The sequence below is a fragment of the Coenobita brevimanus genome, chromosome 107 (assembly GCF_032717465.1).
Source record: "Coenobita brevimanus isolate Jiangsu-jjx chromosome 107, ASM3271746v2, whole genome shotgun sequence".
Lineage (NCBI taxonomy): Eukaryota > Metazoa > Arthropoda > Malacostraca > Decapoda > Coenobitidae > Coenobita > Coenobita brevimanus.
The window spans coordinates 8822958-8834976 of NC_137060.1; the positions used below are offsets into that span (position 1 = coordinate 8822958).

Here is a 12019-nt window from a genome sequence, read left to right on the forward strand (position 1 = left end):
GCTCAAAAGCCTATGTTATGGAGATGAGCACCGAGGGTAAGTGCCCCATGGCATCTGTCCCCACCCTTACCTCTTACCTCACTGAAGTATAGTTGGTGTGAAGATGGTAGCCTAACTAACTTAATCAATGCAACTGCGAGGGAAGACTTGATGACTGATGATTGGCTGAAGAGAGTGATTATGAATGTGTATAAGATGAAACTACATTGCAATTGCAGGGGCATGAAGTTGCTTGACCAGATGATGAAAATTGCTGAGAGAGTGTGGGCAACTGATAAGAGTTAGAAGAGGACCAATGACAAACATTTTGGTTTTATGCCACAGAAGGGTGTAACATGTTGCATTTTTACTGTTTGACAATTACAGGTGAATTTCCAGGGAAAATGCAGCACTCTAAAGTACTTAGTATTTATGGATTTGGAAAAAAAAACATTTGATAGGGTGCCCAGAGGTAGTACAGTACAGACAGTAGGCAATTAGGAAGTTGGGATTAGAAGAGTGGCTGGGTCTGTAGTAATGGAAATGTATGATGGTTCAAGAATATGTGTGAGAGTGGTGTCATAATGAGCCAGTTTACAGTAAAGGTATTGTAGTGCACACCAGGGAACTCTCTCAAATCTGCTTTAGTTTAGCATGACACTTCAAGTACCATTTGGAATTTCAGATCTAGATTACCATGGGATTTATTGTATGCAGATGAGTTGGTGTTGAATACTGACAGCAAGGTGTTATGAAAAGATACAGGAATGGGTGGAGGGATGCATTCAAGGGGTTTGAGAATGAATGTAGAAGGTTATGATTAGCGGAGTGGACGCTTGACAGAGGCCCGTCGATGAAGAGCAAACAGTGGCCTTGTGCCATAATAGGAAGGGTGTTGGTTATAATTCCATTCTGAGTGGTGTATGTCGAGGATGGCTAAATGAGCCAAGTAAATGAAAGGTAGTTTGCAATGTACAGCCAGTTATGAGTGTTCCACATGAAAGAGATTGTGTGGTCCAGCCAAGGCTATAGGAGATTAATACTGGAGATGAGAATCATACTGATCAATTAGGCAACTTGAGATACTGTATATTATTACTGTGAGTGCTGATGAGAGAGGCAGCTCATTTGCAAGTTAAAAGGAGTTGAAAGAAGTTTAGAGAATTGCTGCACCTGCTGACAATAAAGGGATCGTCTCTGCATGTAAAAGGGAACTTTATGATTTGTGTCTGTGCAGTGTGGTACTGTATGGTAGTGAAACATGGACAGTAAAGGAAAAAGATGTATGTAGAACAGAGCATAATGACATAAGAATGGTGAAGTGCAAATGTTGTGTCACACTCACGTGTGAATGATGTGTGAACAGTATAGCTGTCTGGTTTATTTTGCTGGGCATGCTGTTGATAATTCTCTCACTTTCATATTCTCTCCTTCCTTGTTTATGGCTCCTAAATCTCTCTATTCTAAAGAGGAAAAAAAAAAGCCAGGATGATGAAAATGTATATTACAGTAACTAGCTAACAGGTCCAAACAATGCACATCAGTGCTTATGTATTTATATGAACAGAGAGAATAGCTTAGCCATGGACCCATGGTTTTATCTCACAGGGTCCTTTGATTAAGAAAAAAAAAAAAAAATTAATAAGTAATATAGTCTTTGCTAATAAACTGCTCAGCATATCCCTTGTCTAAGTGTAGTGGACTGAAGTAATGAGTAAGCATCAAAACACCACATCCGAGCAGACTCTGAGGCAGCCACTATGTCGCACCTGATTGTCCATGAGGTGTAGGAGTGTCAGGGGACTGTGCTCGTTCCCGCAGGCCGCAGCTCTCACTTATCTGGTTCAGGTCGGCAATCATCTTGTCCCAGTCCGTCTTATCCTCTGGTGGCCCATAAACAATGACATTTTTTAGGTCTCGTACATAAGCAGACAGACAGGCCAAGGCAGTGAGTACTGTGTTAAAACTACAAGAACATGACACACACATATACTTGAATATGCAGAAAAGTTTTTAACTCTTTAATGTGCATACTAAGGCATGAGTTAAGTAAAAAAGAGACAGTCACGAGCAATATTTAAGTCAGTGATGCTCAGGTTTCTTTAAAAATGGAAGTCATAAAGGGAACAATTTACTTACAAGAAACTTAACAGTGTTGTTGTGTTTTTATAAGTGAGGCTCAAATCCGAGGCTCAAACCCCAGTAAACTTTCACTATCTGATCAAGACAGAAATCAGAGAACTACTGTAGTACTGTAATGTGCATTATTTAAAAACTTATCTGCCATTCTCTCTCTCTAATACAGTACAATCATGCAAATTACTTAATGAAATACTGTTGCCTCCCTCTAAACTGTAGGTGCAGCATAGTAAGTATTGCAATACAGTAAGTTATCAGTCTTCAAACTCACATGAAGTGAAATTCCACAATATATTTACATTTCAAATCTTAATAAACTACTGTATGTGCTTTGACTGCTTTCAGAGCACTACTAGTAACTACCTACAGTATGGTATCGTAATGTTATATTGTACTTCTGTCATACTTGTGTTCTTGTATCTTATTACTGTGCTGCAATATCTTGTTTAATCATCCTTCACCTTTATCATTCTTCTCTATTTCTCCCATCTCTCCTGTCATTTTATTACCAACCTTTCCACTTCAGGAGACTCTACACTGAGTGACAAGCTTAAGAGTTTCCCATAACCCAGGAAACCATTAATACTGCAGGAATGGTAACCACATAACCAAATAACAGGGTGATGTGGACATTACTATGGTGCCCTTTTAACTGAAAGGAGAGGATGCAAATATAGCATCCATTAAGGAATCAAACCTCCACACTCTTCCTCATGCCTCACTGTGGTGTGGCACTGTCTACCATAAGGGAACATTGGTTCACTGTATGGGATAGCCCTGTAGGGGCATTTGCTTGCATGCAGTTCGTGGATATGCTCAGACAAACAGACTGTGGTTGCTCAACAACAACAGCTAGGCCATATATTTTTATATCATCCAGCAATGCACAACAAACAAAGCCACAATGAATCTTTAATTTAACATCTGATGTTATAATAGTATATGAAAATATCTGATATGATGTTATTCTTTAATAGTGTACAGTAAACTGAATTATGTCTACAATAAACATACTGCCTGAGTTTCATGACGATTGCAGAGATACTCTGCAGTTACTGAGATGACAGCTGTTATTGTTATACCTATTCTATACTGAATTTGTACTGCAAATGTCATAAGCATGTAAGTGGCTGGGATGTAAGTGCTGGAGGGACAGCAACCACTAAGGTACAGAACAAATGTTACACTAATAACTCCATAAACTATAGCTCTTTCACCTAACTTGTCACAGTTTTTCTTTTTTGTGTGGTATATTTCATGTAGCTCAATGGCTCTTGTCCAGAGCACTGCCACATTATTAGCACCCCATTCTAGTGTTAATATGTTATTTCAACTTGGCATTTAAAACAGAGAGATGGCAATTTCAGGCCAAGTTAAAGTATAAAGTACCGTATGTAAAGGGTATATAGACTGACACATTACATCAGCAACATTTCACCATCAGTACTTGGCTACTGTATGACGCTTTATAAACATTAAAAAAAGGGGGGAGGGGGAAGCTACATGTACCAAGAAAAAGAACATTGATAAGAGACACTCAAAGCCTTATCCTTGTGCAGTTGGAGCAGTGGTTCTTAACATGAGGGTAATTACCCCCCAAGGGGTAATATTGCCTTTTCAAGGGGGTAATATCAATGAAATATTGCTCAGCAATTTTTCTTTCTTTTCTTTTCTTTTCTTTTCTCTCTCTCTTTTTTTTTTTTTTTTAAAGAAGACAGTAAAAACTGTTATGCATAAGTGGCTGGGGAATGGCTGGGGGATGGAGGGTGGTGAGAAGGGAGGAAGAGATCAGCAAAATGGAAGTACAATAATGGAAGCAATGAAGAGAATCAAAATGAGGAAAGCCCTAGGAATTGATAGAGTGTGTGGTGAAATGATAAAGCCTCGGGGAGAGATAGTAAATGAATGGATATGGAAGACGTGCAGAGTGGCATGGGAGGAAGGTAGTGTCCCAGAGGATTAGAAGTCAGGTATAATTATTTCCCTGTACACAAGGTAAAGGGAAAAAAGAAGTGTGTGGTAATCATAGGGGCATTTGTCTTCTTAGTGTAATAGGCAAAATAGATGGTAGGGTACTTATTGACAGAGTTAAAGAAATAACAGAGGAATTAGTTGGAGAAGAACACGAAGGTTTTAGGAAGGGAAGAGGTTGTGTAGACCATATATTATTCATCCTTAAGTGTTTAGTGGAAAAGTTTCTAGAGAAGGGAAAGAAGCTGTATGTGGCCTTCATGGATTTGGAGAAAGCATATGACAGAGTGGATAGATATGGAATGTGGAAAATACTAAGAATATATGTCATTAAGAGTATATATGAGGGTGCTAAGACTGCATTGCATGTGGACAGTGAACTAAGTGAATTTTTATATCTGAATGTTGGATTGAAACAGGGATATGTTATGTCTCCATGGTTGTTTAATCTGTATATAGATGAAGTTATAAAAGAGATACAAGGCAGAGCAGTAGACGTTGGATGGCCCTAATGAGAGAGGGCAACATCTGAAAACGTCCTGTATTGTTGTCTGCAGATGATATTGCATTGTTAAATGAAGACGAAGGGGAACTGCAAGGCTTGGTGAATGAATTTGGGAGAGTGTGTAAGAAATGAAATCTAAAGGCAAATTTAGGGAAGAGTAAAGTTATGGTCTTCAAGAGAAATGAAGTCACTGAATATTCAGTGATGTTGGATGATGAGGAAATGGAAAATGTGAGTGTACAGTATTTAAGTACTGTCCTTGGGTAGTGTAATGAGTAGGGATAGAAGTCTGGAGAATGAAGTGCTTTAAAGGGTACAACAATATAGAAAGATTACTGGTTCTTTAAAAGCAGGGAAGTGAGCATGGAAATTTAAAAAGCTGCTGCATGATAGTATTGTGATACCTACTCTAATGTATGGAAGTGAAGTTTGGACCTTGTTGGAGGGACACAAGTCAAGAGTGGGAGCAGTGGAAATGAGTTATCTGAGAGGAGCATGTGGGGTTACAAGGAAAAGACATACTGACAAATGAGGAAGTGATGGAGCATTGTGGTGTGGATGTGATAGCAACTGTTAGAAGAAGTGCAATGAGTTGGTCTGACCATACAGAGAGGATGGAGAACGAGAGACTAATGAGGAGAACGTATGTGAATGAAGTGGATGGGGGGTAGAGAGAGGGGGAGGCCAAGGATGAGATGAAGGGATGGAGTGAAGAGGTATATGAGAGAGGAGAGTGTGAGCTGAGGGGAGGGCAGTGAAATGGCAGGAAGCAGGGCGACATGGAAGCAATTTGTTTGTGACCATCCCACACGGGATTAAGGTATCTGGCAATAGACAGAGAGATACAAAAACAATTATCATCAGCAGGATCTGGCAACTTTCTGGATAAATCTTGGTAAACAATAAACCATTCTATCATAGCAAGCACACAAGATACTGATGCATTTTGCAAGTACATACTGCAGTGAGGTGAGCTTTTCTGCTATGATAAAAAAAAAAAAAAAAAAAAAAAAAGCCAAAAACCAGATTGCTTACTGACTGTGACATGCGATGTGTACTGCATCCAACTAATCCACACATAGAAAAACTGATTAAAGAAAAGAAAAAAAACTCACCCATCTCACCAGTAGTCCAACCAAGCATATGTTCTACTGAAAACACTTAATTGGATATAGCTGAAAACTGTATACTGGCTTCTTTCTGTAACTTGCATAATCACTGGGAAAAACCACCACCAATATGTTTTTCTATTCTTTCTCCTGATTTACGTGGGATGGGGTGGTACCACCCTATCTTGATATGCCAAGGGGTAACAGTGGCAAAAAGGTCTAGAACCACTGGCATAGAGGGTTCTCTACCACCTCTCAAATACTGATTTCATTTGAATATTTCATCTTAATATTCAACTATATGATTTTTTTTTTTTTTGGGGGGGGATATGGAGAGGATGGAGAATGAGAAACTGACTAGAAGAGTGTATGTGAGTGAGGTGGAAGGGGGAGGAGGAGAAGGAGATCCAAGGATGAGATGGAGGGATAGAGTGATGGATATATGAAAGAGGGATGTGAGAGTTGTTGGCAGGAGAGCCAAATGGCAAAGGACAGGGCAACATGGAGGCAGATTTGCTTGTGGCCACCCATTATGGGATTAAAGTGTCTGGCAAAAGGTAGATTGATTGATTTTTTTTTAGGTTGTTAACCCGTCACGTCCCGAGGTTTTCCGCACCTCCGACATCCCCCAGTCCCGAGGTATTTTCGAAATTTTTTTTTTTTGCTAAAACCTTCGCTTTTGGTGAGAAACATCGAAAATTCATAGAGAAATCGCTCACCTGAGGTTTAAAGTGCCCAGTCCAGGTAGGAGTTCCTCCTTACCTGAGTGGGTTTTCTAACATGCTGGCACCAAAGAAAACGAGTTCTATGGGAGGGTAACTATTTTATCCACTCATAAACGGTATTTATTTATTTACTTGGTACGAATGTATATGTAGTATGACAGTATATTGGTTTTCAAGCAGTAATAAAGGCATTATAAGCATTGTTTCACTCACTAACTAATCACCATACCTGACCTATTTTTGCCACACTACCTGATCATTATTTCTGGCTGTTTCTTCTTCTAATGCTATGTAAACATTGTCCTCCACATTGTCATCGATTGGGGAATCACTCTGGCCCTGAATAACTTTACTAGCCAGGTCACTGGTAACAGGTCCTTTGCCAAGACAATGGCGTGAGGGGGGGAGGGGGGAGGTTATGCAGTGTAAGGCATTGTCCCTGCTTGGTATCTTGTACAGGAATAGAGGAAGGTGTCCCGTGTATACATACGAAAAATCACGTGCGAAAATTGAAAATTGTGCAAATTAGGTACCTTGCAATTGCACGACGTACTGGTACGTCGCCGGGACTGGCAAATGCAAATCGTGGTGACGTACCCATACGTCGTCGGGACGGGGCGGGTTAATATGGACATACTATGACTACATAAATAACATTCACGAGATTATGAAAGCGCCGTATGAAGCAATATACAAGTAAGGATGACGTGCTATACAGGCTCTTAAGCCCACCAGAATCTGTCCTTGACTCACAAACTTACACAGTACACATAGCTATTATTAAGTAATGAAACCAATGTGAATATTAAAGCAACTCAAAGAACTAAAATATATATTATGTCTCAATACTACAGTATCACAAATCAGTTAGAAAAATTACACATTAGCTGTTGCCATGGTTATCTATACTACTTTAGTGCTGATGAATAGGTACAATCAACAGTTCCATTAACCTGTCATACCATGTCAAAACTGAATGAGATCTTGCTAACTAATCATCAGCAGTCCATTGGACTGAAATCTTGCCACATCAGTTCAGAGCCCTGGAAGGAATTATTGACTACAGTTATGCGATACTAGTCTTGAAAAAAAAAAAAAGAAGGCTGCTATGTCTAATTTTTATATGTCATGCTATGATGTGTGTGTCACTAACCAGACTGGCCACTGTCTATAGATGCTGGTGGTGAAGGTGATTGCCAAGGCTCTCGTGCCAGCCCTTCAGGAGGTCTGCGAGTGTCTCCAGTTTCCATATGCTGGGCAGTAGCCTCCTCCCGGCCCTCTGCTCCCACACGCCGTCGAACAGTGCTCCCACAGTCTGATGTTATAAGGTAAGTTCTCTAAAGGGATGCATTTTTCTTTTTTGCTGAGTCTACAATAAATTACAGAGAACTGCCTTATAAAGCTACAATGGCACCAATACAACTGATTTACCATTTTCCCCAATTTATAATACAATACCAATATTACTGAAAAAAAAAAAAAAAAGTGATTCTTTGGACCATACTGTATCTTACTTCTAACATGAACTGCCTGTACTAATTTTTTTCTTGTTTCCAGCAGATGAATGCTTACTTATATATCTACCAACTTTCTGACATAATGCCTCCAAATCTATTAGAGGGAGCAAGAAGTCTAAAGTATGATACTGATTTATTATTTCCTTCCAAACAGAAATGGAATTTGAAAAAGCTGTTAAGATCTGCCTGAGGAAACAAAATGTTGAATACTGCTGTGACAGCTTCATCAAGTTTGTGTGGAACTGGCTGAAGTCTGTCATGTCTGTCATGTTGTTGCATCATTATGTGCGGAAGTAAATCTACAGAATAAAAGAGAAAATTGTAAGATGACACATATGTTTTATGTCTATCTGTACCCAGATGCCTTTATCCCAGGAAGGGTGGCCACAAATGTACAGCCTCCATGTAAACCTATCTCTTGTCGTCAGAATGTCCTTTCCCCAATTCTCATCCCCCTCATCTGTGTACTTCTCCATCCTATCCCTCCATCTCATGCCCTACCTTTCCTTTCCCCTCCCCCCTTCAATCTCAATCATGTACATTCTCCTAGTCAGTTTCTCGATCTTAATTCTCTCCACATGGCCAAACTATCTCAGGATACTTAATGTTTAGCAGCACATTTACATCAACACTGCATCCAGTCAATGGACAGCTACTCCTAGATAACTCTACATTGAGTGACATGCCAAATGGTTTCCCGTAAACCAGGAAAACATTTACCGCAGTGGGTGGTGACCATATACTCAAATCCTTTATTTATCAAACTAGCAAAAAAGGGGTTGAGAGAGGGTTGGTGACAGGCCATTTATAAAAGAAAAAAACCTTACATCTACAAAGACAAACAGCGGGCATTTTTGGTACCAGAATGTATTTACAGAATCTTATCTTATTAAGGGTATGGCATTATTTTTCATTCTACCCTTGTAGTTAGCTCTGTATTCATCATTTATATTTATGTTACCAGTTATAAGCAGGCACTCTTTCTCACTTTCTCTATGGTTCTTGATTAGGAATTAGGGATATTATTAAGCACTGTGTCAGTGCTCTAAAAGCTGAGCAGCAGAGCACATATACTGCTACACTCAAGAAATAGATGAGAAACAGTGTTGTAATGGGGGGCATACACAGTCATACATTATATGCTCACTTTTCTTTTTCAGTCATGTCTTACAACCAAAAAATATATTCAGGGTGTATTATGAGAGGAAGAAGGAACCAAAGGCCATGAGCCTGCAATAAGAGTTCCCTCCAAGAGAAAAACAATACAAGAGAGCGCTGTTATGTAGTTTATAGTGATGGTAACTATGTATTCTTTGTTCTACACATTGCACTTCACTGTAGGAAATAACATATATTCAATCATTCTAAACCACATGGCAGCACTGAACAGAATTTTTCCTCTCCAAATTGCAGAGTTATGTGACATTATATACCTCTAGATAGGTTCTGGATGCATTCATATATGCTGCAAGAGTGCCCATATGAAGTAATTAAGTAGTGCCATACCACTTTACACCACAAACTTGTGCATGGACAAAAGCAGCACATTTCTTGTTCCCCACACCCTGTCTAGGGACATACAGTACATGCAATGATTTGCATTCTGCGAAATGAATAATCTTGGTTAGCCTGGCCCATTTCATTTCACGATTAAGGAGGGAGAGTGTTTTAGCATATCACTTAATCCATCCATCCATCCATCCATCCATCATCCAGTCCTACATTGCCCCATGAGGAGTGTAGGAGTCTGGGGCTAAGCAGTTGGTCCCGACATTTAAGATGACAGTGACTAGCCTCACTCATCCCTGAGTGGCATTACATGAGCAATCAACCCCAACCACCCCTTGGATATAAACCTTCACCGGCTCAATCCGATTGGAGCGCAATAATTACTCACTAAACCACCAGGCGCCATAATTTGGTTATATGGTCACCACCCAGCGTAGTAAATGGTTTCCCGGTGTACAGGAAACCATTTGGCTTGTCACTCAGTGTAGAGTCACCCACAGGCAGAAGGAAGAGGAAAGAATGAAGGAAAGAAAGACAGAAGAGGAAGTGTAAAGTTACCCATATGCAGAAGGACAAGGAAAGAATGAAGTAAAGGAAGACAGAAGAGGGTGGAAGGAAAGAGGGATGGAGGAGAGGAAAGGGCAGACACCTGACAGCAGCACTACATCGAGTGAGTGGATGGTGAGTGCCCCCACCTACCACAAATCACATAATCCAAGGAAAATTTTACCAATACAGCAACCAAACAAACCTACAATGGATTCATGATCAGCTTATTTCTAGGTAATGAACAGGTAGTGACCTAAGTAATCACAAACTTTGGTGCTTGTAGCTGGGATGAATACTACTGACTGTGAATGTAGAATTCAAGACAATATTTCACTTACATTTCAAAATTGTGCCAGACCTTCAGGCCCAAATTCAAGTGTCAGTTTTGAACCCAATCCCCAGCTGAAAACTTAGATTACAACATAATCCCAGATCACCACATTTCAGAACAAGGTTTTGAGCAGCTGAGGCGTTAAATCTGAGATTTAGTTCATCTGCTGCTTAAACTGCCTCACGGGGGTGAATTCACAAGAGATCAAGGCTGTTAACAAGATTCTGAGATTATTCTTTCCAAATATTCCTACAGATTGAAGAGTTTGCGGAGAGGAGAGGTTGACACACATAATAATGTCATAAAACTTACCGAAATATCAAAGTCCCTTGCCCATTCCACATTGAGAAAGCTGTGCAAACATCAGCTTTATCAGTTGTGTAAACAGTTGCCAATTATTACTTTACTTCTGTATAATACAACTCTTAGTTGTGCAAGCCATTACCTATGGTATTACCGTACTTCTGTATAATAAAACATTGTAAGTTGTATTTACCTAATTGTATTTACTGTACTTAATTGTGATATACAGGAAATGAGCTACACTCGTGGGGTCCTGTCTCTGTTTCTCAATAAGTCAAATTTAGCTTTAAACTCATTTAAGTTTTTAGACTGGACGATATCTTTGTCCAGGCTATTCCACAGGTCTATACATCTATAAGGAAAACTATATTTCTTGATATCCTTCAAGCAGCTTGGTTTCTTCAGTTTCATTCCGTGTCCTCTTGTTACTCTCTTATCCCATAAAAACAGATCTTCTTTGTCAATTTTATCTACTCCCACCATGATCCTGAACCACTGCAATCATGTCTCCCCTCCTTCTCCTTTCTTCTAAGGAAGGCAAATCCAGCTTTTCCAGCCTCTCTCTGTACGACAGATCTGCCAGACTGGGGACCATTTTGGTTGCTGTTCTTTGTATTCTCTCAATCTTGTTTATATCTTTCTTTTTGTGTGCGGACCACACTACTGCTGCATATTCTAACCTGGGGCGAATCATGGCCACTAACAATTTTTTCATCATCTCCTTATCCATATAATGAAAAGCTACTCATATATTAGTCAGGAGTTTATACATCTCTCTAAATGCCTTGTTAATGTGTTTTTCAGGTGACAAACTGTCCTGGACCAGCACTCCCAAATCTTTCTCTTCTCTCGCTTTTGTGATTGGTTCATTACCCATCAAATAATTTAATGATGGCCTCTTGGTACTTTTACCCATTTCCAATATTTTACATTTCTTTGCATTAAATTTCATTTCCCACATCCGGCTCCAATCATGTATCCTATCCAGATCCTCCTGCAGCATTTTACAATCCTCCTCAACTTCTACCTTCCTCATGATCTTTGCATCATCAGCAAACAGACTTGCATAATTGTTCACTCCATCTACCATATCATTTACATAAATCAGGCACATTACTGGCACCAACACTGAGCCCTGTGGGACTCCACTTGTTACTTCCCTCCATCCAGACCTCCAATCCTTTATTACTGTCCTCATTTGTCTGTCTCTCAAAAAATCTCTCATCCATTCCAGGAGGTTCCCCTTCAGTCCTCCTATATGCTCTAGTTTCCACACTAGTCTCTTATGAGGTACCTTGTCGAAGGCTTTCTCCAAATCTAAATACACACAATCCACCCAACCATCTCTCTCCTGCAGCACGTCAATCACTCTTGAGCAAAAA

General features: G+C 39.8%; 1 protein-coding gene across 1 annotated transcript in view; it reads right to left on the reverse strand.

Moving 5' to 3' along the window:
* Window positions 1-12019, reverse strand: part of Grip (Glutamate receptor interacting protein) — a 644837-nt gene that overhangs the window by 17059 nt on the left and 615759 nt on the right. Inside the window, exons 17-18 of the mRNA XM_080285631.1 lie at window positions 7582-7743; window positions 1749-1862 (exon numbers count right to left, since the gene is read on the reverse strand). Coding sequence (XP_080141757.1) covers window positions 1749-1862; window positions 7582-7743 — 276 coding nt within the window. The remainder of the gene's footprint in view (window positions 1-1748; window positions 1863-7581; window positions 7744-12019) is intronic.